Here is a 20545-nt window from a genome sequence, read left to right as displayed (position 1 = left end):
TTGACTGCCCTTGACCAGCACAAAAACCTCCTGTGGCGTACTGCATTAGCATCAAATAGCCCCCGCGATATGCAACTTTTCAGGGAAGTCAGGAACCAATATACACAATCAGTTAGGAAAGCAAAGACTAGCTTTTTCAAACAGAAATTTGCATCCTGTAGCACTAACTCCAAAAAGTTTAGGGACACTAAAGTCCATGGAGAGTAAGAGCACCTCCTCCCAACTGCACTGAGGCTAGGAAACACTATCACCACCGATAAATCTACAATAATCGAGAATTTCAACAAGCATTTTGCTACGGCTGGCCATGCTTTCCATCTGGCTACCACTACCCTGGCCACCAACTCTGCACCCTCCGCTGCATCTTGCCCATGCCCCCCCCCCTTGCTATCTAACGTTAACTAAGTGGTGACTGTGGGTAGCTTCTAGCTAACGTTAACTAAGTGGCGACTGTGGGTAGCTTCTAGCTAACGTTAACTAAGTGGCGACTGTGGGTAGCTTCTAGCTAACGTTAACTAAGTGGTGACTGTGGGTAGCTTCTAGCTAACGTTAGCTAATTGGTGACTGTGGGTAGCTTCTAGCTAACGTTAGCTAATTGGTGACTGTGGGTAGCTGCTAGCTAACGTTAGCTAATTGGTGACTGTGGGTAGCTTCTAGCTAACGTTAGCTAATTGGTGACTGTGGGTAGCTTCTAGCTAACGTTAGCTAATTGGTGACTGTGGGTAGCTTCTAGCTAACGTTAGCTAATTGGTGACTGTGGGTAGCTGCTAAATCAACTAATTAAATCAAAGCTAGCATCTGAATGAGTAGCTAACTACAATACAGAATGGGACCCAAAGCTAGCATCATGACAGACAACTTACTGTTCAAATTGGTTCATCTCAGCTTCGATCAGTCTTCTTCACAGAGAAGCGAACCTCGCGACAACAAGGATAGTTGATGGATTTAAACGGTACTAATCGTTTTTATTAGCTAGCTGGCTAAATTCACTCGCTAACTCACTTCAAATAACAAGCAAGATAGCGAGCCTCCGGTCCAGTAAGGGATGGTGGATGGGACAAATGGAACGAAATTGAAAGCGGAATGCCCCAGCTCCGTTCATTTCTCGAATGTATTTATGTTGGATGGATGAACGGACGGATCTATAGCCTGCTTTCCTATTTTAGATAGTGAATAATCAACATCATGTAATATATGTTGCGGACCGGTATGCTCATGCAGTAACTGAAGAACTGTAGCCGTAATATCATGGCCCACCACAGGAGGGCGCTGTTACCTCTGTAGTCAGTAGATGTGATACCAGCCTGGCTATGACAGTGGTGATGGTTTGCAGTTTTAGGTCTTTCTATTGGTTTACTAAGCCAGGCAAGCCCAAACAATCACAGATAAACTATTTGATTTATTTTGGACATCAGAGCAACCTTGAGGGAATCTTATTTGAGTCAGAAAAGGATGTTCATATGATAGGGAAGATACTGTATACAAAACCTTGCAGCGCATATCCAACTGACAATATCTTAGAAAACATTTTACATAGGGAAAGTTGGAGCATAAATAACTAAATTACAGTTAACGAAAATGTATACTTAATCCAGTATAAACTAATGTATAGAATGTATTATACAACAGCGGCTAGTGGCTCTGGGCAGAGTGATGCTGGGGGGGGGGAGCTAGTGGCTCTGGGCAGAGTGATGCTGGGGGGGGGGGGGGGGAGCTAGTGGCTCTGGGCAGAGTGATGTAGTTGATGGAGATGGGGAGCTAGTGGCTCTGGGCAGGGTGATGTAGGTAGTTGATGGAGATGGGGAGCTAGTGGCTCTGGGCAGGGTGATGTAGTTGATGGGGATGGGGAGCTAGTGGGTCTGGGCAGGGTGATGTAGTTGATGGAGATGGGGAGCTAGTGGGTCTGGGCAGAGGGATGTAGTTGATCTGGAGATGGGGAGCTAGTGGGTCTGGGCAGGGTGATGTAGGTAGTTGATGGAGATGGGGAGCTAGTGGGTCTGGGCAGGGTGATGTAGGTAGTTGATGGAGATGGGGAGCTAGTGGGTCTGGGCAGGGTGATGTAGTTGATGGAGATGGGGAGCTAGTGGGTCTGGGCAGGGTGATGTAGTTGATCTGGAGATGGGGAGCTAGTGGCTCTGGGCAGGGTGATGTAGTTGATGGAGATGGGGAGCTAGTGGCTCTGGGCAGGGTGATGTAGTTGATGGAGATGGGGAGCTAGTGGCTCTGGGCAGGGTGATGTAGTTGATGGAGATGGGGAGCTAGTGGGTCTGGGCAGGGTGATGCTGGGGGGGGGGAGCTAGTGGGTCTGGGCAGGGTGATGTAGTTGATGGAGATGGGGAGCTAGTGGCTCTGGGCAGGGTGATGCTGGGGGGGGGGAGCTAGTGGGTCTGGGCAGGGTGATGTAGTTGATGGAGATGGGGTATAGATATTTCAAACCATGGTCTGGTCTATCATCACCATCGGTCTCACTTCTGGAGGTGACAGACAATGTCGGCCTACAACAAGTATCCTAACACGTCTTAATCAATGGGTCTATCAAGTATCCTAACACGTCTTAATCAATGGGTATATCAAGTATCCTAACACTTCTTAATCAATGGGTCTTTCAAGTATCCTAACACGTCTTAATCAATGGGTCTATCAAGTATCCTAACACGTCTTAATCAATGGGTCTATCAAGTATCCTAACACATCTTAATCAATGGGTCTATCAAGTATCCTAACATGTCTTAATCAATGGGTCTATCAAGTATCCTAACACGTCTTAATCAATGGGTCTATCAAGTATCCTAACACGTCTTAATCAATGGGTCTATCAAGTATCCTAACATGTCTTAATCAATGGGTTTATCTCAATTAATCTTTCCTTGATTCCTTCCATCCTCTCTCCTCGCCTCCTTGTCAACTGTATGGAAGTAGCAGGTTCAAGGTCCCTTCCCTCAGATGCTGGGAAAGGATGAGGAATTAAGATGAATAGAGAAAGCGCCAGTGTGTAGAGGTGTGGTGTGTATAGAGGTGTGGTGTGTATAGAGATGAGGTGTGTATAGAGGTGAGGTGTGTATAGAGGTGAGGTGTGTATAGAGGTGTCTATATAGAGATGAGGTGTCTATATAGAGGTGAGGTGTGTATAGAAGTGAGGTGTGTATAGAGGTGTCTATATAGAGGTGAGGTGTGTATAGATAGAGGTGTCTATATAGAGGTGTAGTGTGTATAGAGGTGTGGTGTGTATAGAGGTGTGGTGTGTATAGAGGTGTCTATATAGACGTGAGGTGTGTATAGAGGTGAGGTGTGTATAGAGGTGAGGTGTGTATAGAGGTGAGGTGTGTATAGAGGTGTCTATATAGAGGTGAGGTGTCTATATAGAGGTGAGGTGTGTATAGAAGTGAGGTGTGTATAGAGGTGTCTATATAGAGGTGAGGTGTGTATAGAGGTGTCTATATAGAGGTGTAGTGTGTATAGAGGTGTGGTGTGTATAGAGGTGTGGTGTGTATAGAGGTGTCTATATAGACGTGAGGTGTGTATAGAGGTGAGATGTGTATAGAGGTGAGGTGTGTATAGAGGTGAGGTGTGTATAGAGGTGTCTATATGGAGGTGAGGTGTGTATAGAGGTGTCTATATAGAGGTGAGGTGTGTATAGAGGTGTGGTGTGTATAGAGGTGTGGTGTGTATAGAGGTGAGGTGTGTATAGAGGTGTGGTGTGTATAGAGGTGTGGTGTGTATAGAGGTGTGGTGTGTATAGAGGTGAGGTGTGTATAGAGGTGAGGTGTCTATATAGAGGTGAGGTGTGTATAGAGGTGTCTATATAGAGGTGAGGTGTGTATAGAGGTGTCTATATAGAGGTGTGGTGTGTATAAAGGTGTCTATATAGAGGTGAGGTGTGTATAGAGGAGTCTATATAGAGGTGAGGTGTGTATAGAGGTGAGGTGTGTATAGAGGTGTGGGTAGAGGTGAGGTGTGTATAGAGGTGAGGTGTGTATAGAGGTGTGGTGTGTATAGAGGTGTCTATATAGAGGTGAGGTGTCTATATAGAGGTGAGGTGTGTATAGAGGTGTGGTGTGTATAGTGGTGTGGTGTGTATAGAGGTGAGGTGTCTATATAGAGGTGAGGTGTGTATAGAGGTGTCTATATAGAGGTGAGGTGTGTATAGAGGTGTCTATATAGAGGTGTGGTGTGTATAAAGGTGTCTATATAGAGGTGAGGTGTGTATAGAGGAGTCTATATAGAGGTGAGGTGTGTATAGAGGTGAGGTGTGTATAGAGGTGTGGGTAGAGGTGAGGTGTGTATAGAGGTGAGGTGTGTATAGAGGTGAGGTGTGTATAGAGGTGTGGTGTGTATAGAGGTGTCTATATAGAGGTGAGGTGTCTATATAGAGGTGAGGTGTCTATATAGAGGTGAGGTGTGTATAGAGGTGTGGTGTGTATAGAGGTGTCTATATAGAGGTGAGGTGTGTATAGAGGTGTCTCTATAGAGGTGTGGTGTGGGTAGAGGTGAGGTGTGTATAGAGGTGTGTAAAGAGGTGAGGTGTGTATAGAGGTGAGGTGTGTATAGAGGTGTCTATATAGAGGTGAGGTGTGTATAGAGGTGAGGTGTGTATAGAGGTGAGGTGTGTATAGAGGTGTCTATATAGAGGTGAGGTGTGTATAGAGGTGTCTATATAGAGGTGAGGTGTGTATAGAGGTGTCTATATAGAGGTGTGGTGTGTATAGAGGTGTCTATATAGAGGTGAGGTGTGTAAAGAGGTGTCTATATAGAGGTGAGGTGTGTATAGAGGTGTCTATATAGAGGTGAGGTGTCTATATAGAGGTGAGGTGTGTATAGAGGTGTCTATATAGAGGTGTGGTGTGTATAGAAGTGAGGTGTGTATAGAGGTGAGGTGTGTATGGAGGTGTGTATAGAGGTTAGGTGTGTATAGAGGTGAGGTGTGTATAGAGGTGTGGTGTGTATAGAGGTGAGGTGTGTATAGAGGTGAGGTGTGTATAGAGGTGTCTATATAGAGGTGAGGTGTGTATAGAGGTGTCTATATAGAGGTGTGGTGTGTATAGAGGTGAGGTGTGTATAGAGGTGTCTATATAGAGGTGAGGTGTGTATAGAGGTGAGGTGTGTATAGAGGTGTCTATATAGAGGTGAGGTGTGTATAGAGGTGAGGTGTGTATAGAGGTGAGGTGTCTATATAGAGGTGTGGTGTGTATAGAGGTGTCTATATAGAGGTGAGGTGTGTATAGAGGTGAGGTGTGTATAGAGGTGAGGTGTGTATAGAGGTGAGGTGTGTATAGAGGTGTCTATATAGAGGTGAGGTGTGTATAGAGGTGAGGTGTGTATAGAGGTGAGGTGTGTATAGAGGTGTCTATATAGAGGTGAGGTGTGTATAGAGGTGTCGTGTGTATAGAGGTGTCTATATAGAGGTGTGGTGTGTATAGAGGTGTCTATATAGAGGTGAGGTGTGTATAGAGGTGTCTATATAGAGGTGAGGTGTGTATAGAGGTGTCTATATAGAGGTGAGGTGTCTATATAGAGGTGAGGTGTGTATAGAGGTGTCTATATAGAGGTGTGGTGTGTATAGAGGTGAGGTGTGTATAGAAGTGAGGTGTGTATAGAGGTGAGGTGTGTATGGAGGTGTGTATAGAGGTTAGGTGTGTATAGAGGTGAGGTGTGTATAGAGGTGTGGTGTGTATAGAGGTGAGGTGTGTATAGAGGTGAGGTGTGTATAGAGGTGTCTATATAGAGGTGAGGTGTGTATAGAGGTGTCTATATAGAGGTGTGGTGTGTATAGAGGTGAGGTGTGTATAGAGGTGTCTATATAGAGGTGAGGTGTGTATAGAGGTGAGGTGTGTATAGAGGTGTCAATATAGAGGTGAGGTGTGTATAGAGGTGAGGTGTGTATAGAGGTGAGGTGTCTATATAGAGGTGTGGTGTGTATAGAGGTGTCTATATAGAGGTGAGGTGTGTATAGAGGTGAGGTGTGTATAGAGGTGAGGTGTGTATAGAGGTGAGGTGTGTATAGAGGTGTGGTGTGTATAGAGGTGAGGTGTGTATAGAGGTGAGGTGTGTATAGAGGTGAGGTGTGTGTAGAGGTGTCTATATAGAGGTGAGGTGTGTATAGAGGTGTGTATAGAGGTGTCTATATAGAGGTGAGGTGTGTATAGAGGTGAGGTGTGTATAGAGGTGTCTATATAGAGGTGAGGTGTGTATAGAGGTGAGGTGTGTATAGAGGTGAGGTGTGTATAGAGGTGTCTATATAGAGGTGAGGTGTGTATAGAGGTGTCTATATAGAGGTGAGGTGTGTATAGAGGTGTCTATATAGAGGTGTGGTGTGTATAGAGGTGTCTATATAGAGGTGAGGTGTGTATAGAGGTGTCTATATAGAGGTGTGGTGTGTATAGAGGTGTGGTGTGTATAGAGGTGTCTATATAGAGGTGAGGTGTGTATAGAGGTGAGATGTGTATAGAGGTGAGGTGTGTATAGAGGTGAGGTGTGTGTAGAGGTGTCTATATAGAGGTGTGGTGTGTATAGAGGTTTCTATATAGAGGTGAGGTGTGTATAGAGGTGAGGTGTGTATAGAGGTGTGGTGTGTATAGAGGTGTCTATATAGAGGTGTGGTGTGTATAGAGGTGTCTATATAGAGGTGAGGTGTGTATAGAGCTGAGGTGTGTGTAGAGGTGTCCATATAGAGGTGTGGTGTGTATAGAGGTGTCTATATAGAGGTGAGGTGTGTATAGAGGTGAGGTGTGTTTAGAGGTGAGGTGTGTATAGAGGTGTCTATATAGAGGTGTGGTGTGTATAGAGGTGTGGTGTGTATAGAGGTGAGGTGTGTATAGAGGTGTCTATATAGAGGTGTGGTGTGTATAGAGGTGTGGTGTGTATAGAGGTGAGGTGTGTATAGAGGTGTGGTGTGTATAGAGGTGAGGTGTGTATAGAGGTGTCTATATAGAGGTGTGGTGTGTATAGAGGTGAGGTGTGTATAGAGGTGAGGTGTGTATAGAGGTGTCTATATAGAGGTGAGGTGTGTATAGAGGTGTCTATATAGAGGTGAGGTGTGTATAGAGGTGAGGTGTGTATAGAGGTGTCTATATAGAGGTGAGGTGTGTATAGAGGTGTCTATATAGAGGTGAGGTGTGTATAGAGGTGTCTATATAGAGGTGAGGTGTGTATAGAGGTGTCTATATAGAGGTGTGGTGTGTATAGAGCTGTGGTGTGTATAGAGGTGAGGTGTGTATAGAGGTGAGGTGTGTATAGAGGTGAGGTGTGTATAGAGGTGAGGTGTGTATAGAGTTGTGGTGTGTATAGAGGTGAGGTGTGTATAGAGGTGAGGTGTGTATAGAGGTGTCTATATAGAGGTGAGGTGTGTATAGATGTGTCTATATAGAGGTGTGGTGTGTATAGAGGTGAGGTGTGTATAGAGGTGTCTATATAGAGGTGAGGTGTGTATAGAGGTGAGGTGTGTATAGAGGTGTGGTGTGTATAGAGGTGAGGTGTGTATAGAGGTGAGGTGAGTATAGAGGTGTCTATATAGAGGTGAGGTGTGTATAGAGGTGTGTATAGAGGTGTCTATATAGAGGTGAGGTATGTATAGAGGTGAGGTGTGTATAGAGGTGTCTATATAGAGGTGAGGTGTGTATAGAGGTGAGGTGTGTATAGAGGTGAGGTGTGTATAGAGGTGTCTATATAGAGGTGAGGTGTGTATAGAGGTGTCTATATAGAGGTGAGGTGTGGTGTGTATAGAGGTGTCTATATAGAGGTGAGGTGTGTATAGAGGTGTCTATATAGAGGTGTGGTGTGTATAGAGGTGTGGTGTGTATAGAGGTGTCTATATAGAGGTGAGGTGTGCATAGAGGTGAGGTGTGTATAGAGGTGTCTATATAGAGGTGTGGTGTGTATAGAGGTGTCTATATAGAGGTGAGGTGTGTATAGAGGTGAGGTGTGTATAGAGGTGTGGTGTGTATAGAGGTGTCTATATAGAGGTGTGGTGTGTACAGAGGTGTCTATATAGAGGTGAGGTGTGTATAGAGCTGAGGTGTGTGTAGAGGTGAGGTGTGTATAGAGGTGTCTATATAGAGGTGTGGTGTGTATAGAGGTGTCTATATAGAGGTGAGGTGTGTATAGAGGTGAGGTGTGTATAGAGGTGAGGTGTGTATAGAGGTGTCTATATAGAGGTGTGGTGTGTATAGAGGTGTCTATATAGAGGTGAGGTGTGTATAGAGGTGAGGTGTGTATAGAGGTGTGGTGTGTATAGAGGTGTCTATATAGAGGTGTGGTGTGTATAGAGGTGTCTATATAGAGGTGAGGTGTGTATAGAGGTGTGGTGTGTATAGAGGTGTCTATATAGAGGTGTGGTGTGTATAGAGGTGTCTATATAGAGGTGAGGTGTGTATAGAGCTGAGGTGTGTGTAGAGGTGAGGTGTGTATAGAGGTGTCTATATAGAGGTGTGGTGTGTATAGAGGTGTCTATATAGAGGTGAGGTGTGTATAGAGGTGAGGTGTGTATAGAGGTGTCTATATAGAGGTGAGGTGTGTATAGAAGTGAGGTGTGTATAGAGGTGTCTATATAGAGGTGAGGTGTGTATAGAGGTGAGGTGTGTATAGAGGTGAGGTGTGTATAGAGGTGTCTATATAGAGGTGAGGTGTGTATAGAGGTGAGGTGTGTATAGAGGTGTCTATATAGAGGTGAGGTGTGTATAGAGGTGTATATAGAGGTGAGGTGTGTATAGAGGTGAGGTGTGTATAGAGGTGAGATGTGTATAGAGGTGTCTATATAGAGGTGAGGTGTGTATAGAGGTGAGGTGTGTATAGAGGTGAGTTGTGTATAGAGGTGTCTATATAGAGGTGAGGTGTGTATAGAGGTGTCTATATAGAGGTGTGGTGTGTATAGAGGTGAGGTGTGTATAGAGGTGTGGTGTGTATAGAGGTGTGGTGTGTATAGAGGTGAGGTGTGTATAGAGGTGTGGTGTGTATAGAGGTGTCTATATAGAGGTGAGGTGTGTATAGAGGTGTCTATATAGAGGTGAGGTGTGTATAGAGGTGTCTATATAGAGGTGTGGTGTGTATAGAGGTGTCTATATAGAGGTGTGGTGTGTATAGAGGTGAGGTGTGTATAGAGGTGTGGTGTGTATAGAGGTGAGGTGTGTATAGAGGTGTCTATATAGAGGTGTGGTGTGTATAGAGGTGAGGTGTGTATAGAGGTGTGGTGTGTATAGAGGTGAGGTGTGTATAGAGGTGTCTATATAGAGGTGAGGTGTGTATAGAGGTGAGGTGTGTATAGAGGTGAGGTGTGTATAGAGGTGAGGTGTGTATAGAGGTGTCTATATAGAGGTGAGGTGTGTATAGAGGTGTCTATATAGAGGTGTGGTGTGTATAGAGGTGAGGTGTGTATAGAGGTGAGGTGTGTATAGAGGTGAGGTGTGTATAGAGGTGAGGTGTGTATAGAGGTGATGTGTGTATAGAGGTGTGGTGTGTATAGAGGTGTCTATATAGAGGTGAGGTGTGTATAGAGGTGTCTATATAGAGGTGTGGTGTGTATAGAGGTGAGGTGTGTATAGAGGTGAGGTGTGTATAGAGGTGTCTATATAGAGGTGTCTATATAGAGGTGTGGTGTGTATAGAGGTGTGGTGTGTATAGAGGTGAGGTGTGTATAGAGGTGTGGTGTGTATAGAGGTGAGGTGTGTATAGAGGTGTCTATATAGAGGTGAGGTGTGTATAGAGGTGAGGTGTGTATAGAGGTGTGGTGTGTATAGAGGTGTGGTGTGTATAGAGGTGAGGTGTCTATATAGAGGTGAGGTGTGTATAGAGGTGAGGTGTGTATAGAGGTGTCTATATAGAGGTGTGGTGTGTATAGAGGTGTCTATATAGAGGTGTGGTGTGTATAGAGGTGTCTATATAGAGGTGAGGTGTGTATAGAGGTGTCTATATAGAGGTGTGGTGTGTATAGAGGTGAGGTGTGTATAGAGGTGTGGTGTGTATAGAGGTGTCTATATAGAGGTGAGGTGTGTATAGAGGTGTCTATATAGAGGTGAGGTGTGTATAGAGGTGTCTATATAGAGGTGTGGTGTGTATAGAGGTGTCTATATAGAGGTGTGGTGTGTATAGAGGTGAGGTGTGTATAGAGGTGAGGTGTGTATAGAGGTGAGGTGTGTATAGAGGTGAGGTCATTAACATACCTGATCCTTTCCTTCCCATCCTCTTAGTGTTCCAATCCACATTCTGACCCAGCTCAGCCGGTTACCCCCGACAACGCTGCCTGTGTGTGTGTGTGTGTGTGTGTGTGTGTGTGTGTGTGTGTGTGTGTGTGTGTGTGTGTGTGTGAGAGAGAGAGAGAGATCTAGGTAGTCAGGCAGCTCTTTAGTAAGTTATTTATTATTGTTTTCTGCAGTTAGAGAGAATCACTCTTCATCATCAGTAATGTTACAGGTCTTAATGATTTGAACAACAGAGTGATCATTACAGGAGTTTAACATGCTGTTGGTGTGTCAGTCTCTGTCTCTCAGAGTCCTGAGGATATAGTTCTCTCTCTCCAGCTGGGCGTTCCTTTCTGATAGTTCTTTAATCTGTTCCCATAGCGACTCCACTTCCTCTCTGACCGCCAGCATCAGGTGGGTCTTTACAAGGTCCTGAAATATAGAAAACAATCTACACTGAGTGGACAAAACATTAAGAACACCTGCTCTTTCCATGACAGACTGACCAGGTGAATCCTATCATCCCTTATTGATGTCACTTGTTAAATCCACTTCAGTGTAGGTGAAGGGGAGGAGACGGGTTCAAGAATGATTTTTAAGGCTTGAGACATGGATGGTGTACATGTGCCATTCAGAGCGTGAATGGGCAAGACTAACCCTAACCCTAACCCTAACCCATTCAGAGGGTGAATGGGCAAGACTAACCCTAACCCTAACCCTAACCCATTCAGAGGGTGAATGGGCAAGACTAACCCTAACCCTAACCCATTCAGAGGGTGAATGGGCAAGACTAACCCTAACCCTAACCCATTCAGAGGGTGAATGGGCAAGACTAACCCTAACCCTAACCCTAACCCATTCAGAGGGTGAATGGGCAAGACTAACCCTAACCCTAACCCTAACCCATTCAGAGGGTGAATGGGCAAGACTAACCCTAACCCTAACCCTAACCCATTCAGAGGGTGAATGGGCAAGACTAACCCTAACCCTAACCCTAACCCATTCAGAGGGTGAATGGGCAAGACTAACCCTAACCCTAACCCTAACCCATTCAGAGGGTGAATGGGCAAGACTAACCCTAACCCTAACCCTAACCCATTCAGAGGGTGAATGGGCAAGACTAACCCTAACCCTAACCCTAACCCATTCAGAGGGTGAATGGGCAAGACTAACCCTAACCCTAACCCTAACCCATTCAGAGGGTGAATGGGCAAGACTAACCCTAACCCTAACCCTAACCCTAACCCTAACCCTAACCCATTCAGAGGGTGAATGGGCAAGACTAACCCTAACCCTAACCCTAACCCTAACCCTAACCCATTCAGAGGGTGAATGGGCAAGACTAACCCTAACCCTAACCCATTCAGAGGGTGAATGGGCAAGACTAACCCTAACCCTAACCCTAACCCATTCAGAGGGTGAATGGGCAAGACTAACCCTAACCCTAACCCTAACCCTAACCCTAACCCTACTACGGGGTATGGTAGTAGATGAAAGGCTCACAGTGTATCAAGAATGGTCCACCACCCAAAGGATACCCAGCCAACTTGACACAACTGTGGGAAGCATTGTAGGCAATATGGGCCAGCATCCCTGTGGAACGCTTTCGACACCTTGTAGAGTCCATGCCCAGACGAATTGAGGCAGTTCTGAGGGAAAAAAGGTGGTGCAACTCAATATTAGGAAGGTGTTCCTAATGTTTTGTACACTCAGTGTATAACACAATATACTGTATATCACAATATATAACTATCACAATATACTGTATATCACTATATAACACAATATACTGTATATCACAATATATAACAATCACTATATAACACAATATACTGTATATCACAATATATAACGATCACTATATAACACAATATACTGTATATCACAATATATAACGATCACTATATAACACAATATACTGTATATCACAATATAACGATCACTGTATAACACAATATACTGTATATCACAATATATAACGATCACTATATAACACAATATATAACACAATATACTGTATATCACAATATACTGTATATCACAATATATAACGATCACTATATAACACAATATACTGTATATCACAATATATAACGATCACTATATAACACAATATACTGTATATCACAATATATAACGATCACTATATAACACAATATACTGTATATCACAATATATAACTATCACTGTATAACACAATATACTGTATATCACAATATATAACGATCACTATATAACACAATATACTGTATATCACAATATATAACGATCACTATATAACACAATATACTGTATATCACAATATATAACTATCACTGTATAACACAATATACTGTATATCACAATATATAACGATCACCATATAACCCAATATACTGTATATCACAATATATAACACAATACATAACAATATATAACTATATAGAACACATTATAAACTGGGTGGTTCGAGCTCTGAATGCCGATTGGCTGACAGCCATGGTATATCAAAATATATTTTTACTGGTCTAATTACATTGATAACCAGTTTATAATAGTAATAAGGCAACACAGGGGGTGTGGTATATGGCCAATATACCACAGCTAAGGGCTGAATACTCTGCATTGAGTTGTGCATAAGAACAGCCCTTTGCCGTGGTATATTGGCCATATACCACTAAGGTTAAGGTTGTTAAACAACAGAGACCTGTATATCACAATACATGATATCAGAATAAGGTTATTACACAACAGAGACCTGTATATCACAATACATGATATCAGAATAAGGTTATTACACAACAGAGACCTGTATATCACAATACATGATATCAGAATAAGGTTGTTAAACAACAGAGACCTGTATATCACAATACATGATATCAGAATAAGGTTGTTAAACAACAGAGACCTGTATATCACAATAGATTATATCAGAATAAGGTTAAGGTTGTTAAACAACAGAGACCTGTATATCACAATACATGATATCAGAATAAGGTTGTTAAACAACAGAGACCTGTATATCACAATAGATTATATCAGAATAAGGTTAAGGTTGTTAAACAACAGAGATCTACCATGGCTTTAACCCTAACCCTAACCCTAACCCTAACCCTAACCCTAACATCAGAATAAGGTTAAGGTTGTTAAACAACAGAGATCTACCATGGCTTTAACCCTAACCCTAACCCTAACCCTAACCCTAACCCTAACCCTACCATGGCTTTAACCCTAACCCTAACCCTAACCCTAACCCTAACCCTAACCCTAACCCTAACCCTAACATCAGAATAAGGTTAAGGTTGTTAAACAACAGAGACCTACCATGGCTTGCTCGATCTTGTTGTCTATTGCGATCATGCTGCTGCTAGACCCACTGCAAACACAACACAATAAACAGTTTAGAATAGTGTGTGTGTGTGTGTGTGTGTGTGTGTGTGTGTGTGTGTGTGTGTGTGTGTGTGTGTCTAGGTTCAGTGTCATGTGGTGGCACATGGTTCACATTAATGTATATTCCTAAACACCTCAAACAATCTAACATATTATAACATAAATCAAACATATATTCCACTGCAGCAAAAACATCAGTCTAAAATGGCACCCTATTCCCTACATAGTGCAGTATATAGGCCAGAAAATGGGGTGCAGTATATAGGCCAGGAAATAGGGTGCCTTATATAGGCCAGGAAATCGGGTGCCTTATATAGGCCAGGAAATAGGGTGCCTTATATAGGCCAGGAAATCGGGTGCCTTATATAGGCCAGGAAATAGGGTGCCTTATATAGGCCAGGAAATAGGGTGTCTTATATAGGCCAGGAAATAGGGTGCCTTATATAGGCCAGGAAATCGGGTGCCTTATATAGGCCAGGAAATAGGGTGCCTTATATAGGCCAGGAAATAGGGTGTCTTATATAGGCCAGGAAATAGGGTGCCTTATATAGGCCAGGAAATAGGGTGCCTTATATAGGCCAGGAAATAGGGTGCAGTATATAGGCCAGGAAATAGGGTGCCTTATATAGGCCAGGAAATAGGGTGCAGTATATAGGCCAGGAAATGGGGTGCCTTATATAGGCCAGGAAATAGGGTGCAGTATATAGGCCAGGAAATGTGGTGCAGTATATAGGCCAGGAAATAGGGTGCCTTATATAGGCCAGGAAATCGGGTGCCTTATATAGGCCAGGAAATAGGGTGCCTTATATAGGCCAGGAAATAGGGTGCCTTATATAGGCCAGGAAAAAGGGTGTCTTATATAGGCCAAGAAATAGGGTGCCTTATATAGGCCAGGAAATAGGGTGTCTTATATAGGCCAGGAAATAGGGTGTCTTATATAGGCCAAGAAATAGGGTGCCTTATATAGGCCAGGAAATAGGGTGCCTTATATAGGCCAGGAAATAGGGTGCAGTATATAGGCCAAGAAATAGGGTGCAGTATATAGGCCAGGAAATAGGGTGTCTTATATAGGCCAAGAAATAGGGTGCCTTATATAGGCCAAGAAATAGGGTGCCTTATATAGGCCAGGAAATCGGGTGCCTTATATAGGCCAGGAAATAGGGTGTCTTATATAGGCCAAGAAATAGGGTGCAGTATATAGGCCAGGAAATAGGGTGCCTTATATAGGCCAGGAAATAGAGTGCAGTATATAGGCCAAGAAATAGGGTGCAGTATATAGGCCAGGAAATAGGGTGCCTTATATAGGCCAAGAAATAGGGTGCAGTATATAGGCCAGGAAATAGGGTGCCTTATATAGGCCAGGAAATAGAGTGCCTTATATAGGCCAGGAAATAGGGTGCAGTATATAGGCCAAGAAATAGGGTGCAGTATATAGGCCAGGAAATAGGGTGCCTTATATAGGCCAAGAAATAGGGTGCAGTATATAGGCCAGGAAATAGGGTGCCTTATATAGGCCAGGAAATAGGGTGCCTTATATAGGCCAGGAAATAGGGTGCAGTATATAGGCCAAGAAATAGGGTGCAGTATATAGGCCAGGAAATAGGGTGCAGTATATAGGCCAGGAAATAGGGTGCCTTATATAGGCCAATAAATAGGGTGCCTTATATAGGCCAGGAAATAGGGTGCAGTATATAGGCCAAGAAATAGGGTGCAGTATATAGGCCAGGAAATAGGGTGCCTTATATAGGCCAATAAATAGGGTGCCTTATATAGGCCAGGAAATAGGGTGCAGTATATAGGCCAAGAAATAGGGTGCAGTATATAGGCCAATAAATAGGGTGCCTTATATAGGCCAGGAAATAGGGTGCCTTATATAGGCCAGGAAATAGGGTGCAGTATATAGGCCAGGAAATAGGGTGCCTTATATAGGCCAGGAAATAGGGTGCAGTATATAGGCCAGGAAATTGTGTGTTTTATATAGGCCAGGAAATAGGGTGACTTCAAATTTGCCCACAGTCTTTGCCAAATCACACAGCATAGAGCCGGCTACCCTATCCCCTAACCCCACAGAGCCAGAAGAGACGCAACTCTAACCCAGCCCCAGCCAGCCAGTCGATCCCAGATGAGAGCAGGCTTTGTCTGTGGATTTAGATTATGCAGATTACTTCCTGATTCTATCCACGTGTCTCATTGGCTAATCCTCCTTTTACTTTCCGGAGGGCGGAGTCTGCTTTTAAGGCGAGGGAAGTGTGTGTGTGCTCACAGAGCCAGATGAGACCAAACTCTAACCCAGCCCCAGCCAGCTACCATAACCCCACAGAGCCAGATGAGACCAAACTCTAACCCAGCCCCAGCCAGCTACCATAACCCCACAGAGCCAGATGAGACCAAACTCTAACCCAGCCAGCTACCATAACCCCACAGAGCCAGATGAGACCTAACTCTAACCCAGCCCCAGCCAGCTACCATAACCCCACAGAGCCAGATGAGACCTAACTCTAACCCAGCCCCAGCCAGCTACCATAACCCCACAGAGCCAGATGAGACCTAACTCTAACCCAGCCCCAGCCAGCTACCATAACCCCACAGAGCCAGATGAGACCTAACTCTAACCCAGCCCCTGCCAGCTACCATAACCCCACAGAGCCAGATGAGACCTAACTCTAACCCAGCCCCAGCCAGCCAGCAACCATAACCCCACAGAGCCAGATGAGACCCAACTCTAACCCAGCCCCTGCCAGCTACCATAACCCCACAGAGCCAAATGAGACCCAACTCTAACCCAGCCCCAGCCAGCTACCATAACCCCACAGAGCCAGATGAGACCTAACTCTAACCCAGCCCTAGCCAACTACCATAACCCCACAGAGCCAGATGAGACTTAACTCTAACCCAGCTCCAGCCAGCTACCATAACCCCACAGAGCCAGATGAGACCTAACTATATCCCAGTCCCAGCCAGCTACCATAACCCCACAGAGCCAGATGAGACCCAACTCTAACCCAGTCCCAGCCAGCTACCATAACCCCACAGAGCCAGATGAGACCCAACTCTAACCCAGCCCCTGCCAGCTACCATAACCCCACAGAGCCAGATGAGACCCAACTCTAACCCAGCCCTAGCCAACTACCATAACCCCACAGAGCCAGGTGAGACCCAACTCTAACCCAGCCCCTGCCAGCTACCATAACCCCACAGAGCCAGATGAGACCTAACTCTAACCCAGCCCCAGCCAGCCAGCAACCATAACCCCACAGAGCCAGATGAGACCCAACTCTAACCCAGCCCCTGCCAGCTACCATAACCCCACAGAGCCAAATGAGACCCAACTCTAACCCAGCCCCAGCCAGCTACCATAACCCCACAGAGCCAGATGAGACCCAACTCTAACCCAGTCCCAGCCAGCTACCATAACCCCACAGAGCCAGATGAGACCCAACTCTAACCCAGCCCCTGCCAGCTACCATAACCCCACAGAGCCAGATGAGACCCAACTCTAACCCAGCCCTAGCCAACTACCATAACCCCACAGAGCCAGATGAGACCTAACTCTAACCCAGCCCCAGCCAGCCAGCAACCACAACCCCACAGAGCCAGATGAGACCCAACCCTAACCCAGCCCCTGCCAGCTACCATAACCCCACAGAGCCAAATGAGACCCAACTCTAACCCAGCCCCAGCCAGCTACCATAACCCCGCAGAGCCAGATGAGACCTAACTCTAACCCAGCCCTAGCCAACTACCATAACCCCACAGAGCCAGATGAGACAACTCTAACCCAGCCCCTGCCAGCTACCATAACCCCACAGAGCCAGATATGACCCAACTCTAACCCAGCCCCTGCCAGCTACCATAACCCCACAGAGCCAGATGAGACCCAACTCTAACCCAGCCCCAGCCAGCCAGCTACCATAACCCCACAGAGCCAGATGAGACCTAACTCTAACCCAGCCCCTGCCAGCTACCATAACCCCACCGAGCCAGATGAGACCCAACTCTAACCCAGCCCCAGCCAGCTACCATAACCCCACAGAGCCAGATGAGCCCCAACTCTAACCCAGCCCCTGCCAGCTACCATAACCCCACAGAGCCAGATGAGACCCAACTCTAACCCAGCCCCTGCCAGCTACCATAACCCCACAGAGCCAGATGAGACCCAACTCTAACCCAGCCCCTGCCAGCTACCATAACCCCACAGAGCCAGATGAGACCCAACTCTAACCAAGCACCTGCCAGCTACCATAACCCCACAGAGCCAGATGAGACCTAACTCTAACCCATCCCCAGCCAGCCAGCAACCATAACCCCACAGAGCCAGATGAGACCTAACTCTAACCCAGCCCCAGCCAGCCAGCAACCATAACCCCACAGAGCCAGATGAGCCCCAATTCTAACCCAGCCCCAGCCAGCTACCATAACCCCACAGAGCCAGATGAGACCCAACTCTAGCCCAGTCCCAGCCAACTACCATAACCCCACAGAGCTAGATGAGACCTAACTCTGACCCAGCCCCTGCCAGCTACCATAACCCCACAGAGCCAGATTAGACCCAACTCTAACCCAGCCCCAGCCAGCCAGCTACCATAACCCCACAGAGCCAGATGAGACCTAATTCTAACCCAGCCCTAGCCAACTACCATAACCCCACAGAGATAGATGAGACCTAACTCTAACCCAGCCCCAGCAACCATAACCCCACAGAGCCAGATGAGCCCCAATTCTAACCCAGCCCCAGCCAGCTACCATAACCCCACAGAGCCAGATGAGACCCAATTCTAACCCAGCCCTAGCCAACTACCATAACCCCACAGAGCCAGATGAGACCCAACTCTAACCCAGCCCCAGCCAGTCAGTCAACCCCAGATGAGAGCAGGCTTTGTCTGTGGATTTAGATTCTCACGAGGGACCATTCTGCCTCTCCCACACAGTCCTGCACGCTCATTGGCTCACACAGGCACAACCTCATTCCAAACCCCGCCCAATGACAACGCCTGTGGCATTCTCAGCCGCCCACTCACTCGGAGTATGCTGATTAGCTCTCTCTGTATCTAGAATAAAGAAACACAGCTCTCCCACCCAACAGAAACATGACTGAGGTCAAATCCACTCACTGTCCTAGAGAGGGATCTAACACACAGAACACAATACCTGTCGTCCCCCGGCAGATGGAAGCCCCCCCCGGAGCCGAACATGGACCAGGCCGAAGGAGTCTGGATGGGAGTCAGACTGGGCGGGAACATACCATCTCTATCCTGTAGGGGGGGGCCAGGGGAGCTGGGCTGGGAATTAGACACTCTCAACAGAGACTAGAGAGGGAGAGAGTGAGAGATAAAGAGGAAGAAACAGTTAGCGTGTGTAAGAGAGTGAACGCTATCAAAAAACCTCTGCTTGGGAATGTAGGAAAGTATGTTGTGTTCTCACCCTCCCGGTAGAGTCCACATCCAGGCGTAGAGGGGGGGGGATGTTCCGTGGGCGGGGGCTGGGCAGTGGGGGCGTGGAGTCGACCAATCGTAAGTGGAGTCTGTCCAGGTGTGTGGGGGAGGATGGGCCGCTGTGGAGGAGGAGGGGCTTCAGCCCTCCAAACCCCTCCCCATCAGACCCTATTGGCTGGGCCAGCAAGTGGGAGGTACCCTGAGAGTGCACAAGGTGTCCCGTCCTGAGAGCGCGCACGTGCCCCAGCAGCCCGCCTCCAGCCCCTCCCCTCTCTAGACCAATCCCCTCAAGCGACTCCAGAGAGTGGGCGTGTCTCATGCTGTCCATCACCCGTCTAAGCCCCAACCCTTCCTCTCGTTCCAGGAAGTCAGTGCAGGTCCATCGCCCCCGGTGATAGGGTTCTCCGTGGCCCTGGCCCAATCGGACAACTCGGAACCTGGAGCCCTGCCCCGCGGCATCTTGGGAGTTGTATTTCCTCAGAGAGAGGGGAGTCGTCGGCTGGGAGGAGCTTCCCTGCTGGTGGAAGGGGCCAAGCTGGGAGGAAGCAGTGGATTGGCTGGAGGACTGAGGGGAGGGATTTGATTGGCTAGAGGCCTGGGCAGGGGGTGGGGCTTCCCCAGAGCTCCCGGTGTAGTCTGACGTCACACTGGTAATCTGGAAGCCACTCCTCTTCTTACCCCCACTCATCTAAACACACAGAGACAGAGAGACAGAGAGGGACAGAGAGAGACAGAGACCGAGAGAGACAGAGACAGAGACAGAGAAAGAGAGAGACAGAGAGAGACAGAGACAGAGAGAGAGAGACAGAGAGAGACAGAGAGAGACAGAGACCGAGAGAGACAGAGACCGAGAGAGACAGAGACAGAGAGAGAGAGAGACAGAGAGAGACAGAGACAGAGAGAGAGAGACAGAGGGAGACAGACAGAGAGAGACAGAGACAGAGAGATACAGAGAGAGACAGAGACAGAGAGACAGAGACAATAGACAATACAGAGACAGAGAGAGACACAGAGACAGAGAGAGAGAGACAGAGACAGAGAGACATAGTGAGTGCTGGATGTGTCAGTAGGGCTAGGTGTCGGAGAGGTAGCAGCTAAACGGTCCACAGACACAAACAGGACAGACAGATATAACCCAGCCTAGTGCTGACAGATATAACCCAGCCTAGTGCTGACAGATATAACCCAGCCTAGTGCTGACAGATATAACCCGGCCTAGTGCTGACAGATATAACCCAGCCTAGTGCTGACAGATATAACCCAGCCTAGTGCTGACAGATATAACCCGGCCTAGTGCTGACAGATATAACCCAGCCTAGTGCTGACAGATATAACCCAGCCTAGTGCTGACAGATATAACCCAGCCTAGTGCTGACAGATATAACCCAGCCTAGTGCTGACAGATATAACCCGGCCTAGTGCTGACAGATATAACCCGGCCTAGTGCTGACAGATATAACCCGGCCTAGTGCTGACAGATATAACCCAGCCTAGTGCTGACAGATATAACCCGGCCTAGTGCTGACAGATATAACCCGGCCTAGTGCTAACAGATATAACCCGGCCTAGTGC

General features: G+C 46.5%; 2 protein-coding genes across 3 annotated transcripts in view; both read right to left on the bottom strand.

Moving 5' to 3' along the window:
- LOC311117614 (eukaryotic translation initiation factor 4E type 2-like) overlaps nt 1–1028 on the bottom strand; it is a gene marked incomplete at its 3' end in the record, with an annotated part of 45359 nt that extends 44331 nt beyond the window's left edge. The window contains exon 1 of the mRNA XM_084192549.1: nt 864–1028. Coding sequence (XP_084048675.1) covers nt 864–880 — 17 coding nt within the window. The 5' untranslated portion in view covers nt 881–1028. The remainder of the gene's footprint in view (nt 1–863) is intronic.
- Nucleotides 1029–10329: 9301 nt separating this feature from the next.
- LOC311117620 (TSC22 domain family protein 4-like) overlaps nt 10330–20545 on the bottom strand; it is a 29082-nt gene continuing 18866 nt past the window's right edge. For both annotated transcript variants that reach the window (XM_084192553.1, XM_084192552.1), the window contains exons 3-6: nt 18963–19661; nt 18690–18847; nt 13476–13527; nt 10330–10601 (exon numbers count right to left, since the gene is read on the bottom strand). In XM_084192553.1, coding sequence (XP_084048679.1) covers nt 10461–10601; nt 13476–13527; nt 18690–18847; nt 18963–19661 — 1050 coding nt within the window. In that variant the 3' untranslated portion in view covers nt 10330–10460. The remainder of the gene's footprint in view (nt 10602–13475; nt 13528–18689; nt 18848–18962; nt 19662–20545) is intronic.

This window comes from Coregonus lavaretus, assembly GCF_964263955.1.
Source record: "Coregonus lavaretus genome assembly, contig: HAP1_SCAFFOLD_382, whole genome shotgun sequence".
Lineage (NCBI taxonomy): Eukaryota > Metazoa > Chordata > Actinopteri > Salmoniformes > Salmonidae > Coregonus > Coregonus lavaretus.
Note: the sequence above shows the minus strand (reverse complement) of the source record. Positions and strands in the feature narration are given on the sequence as shown.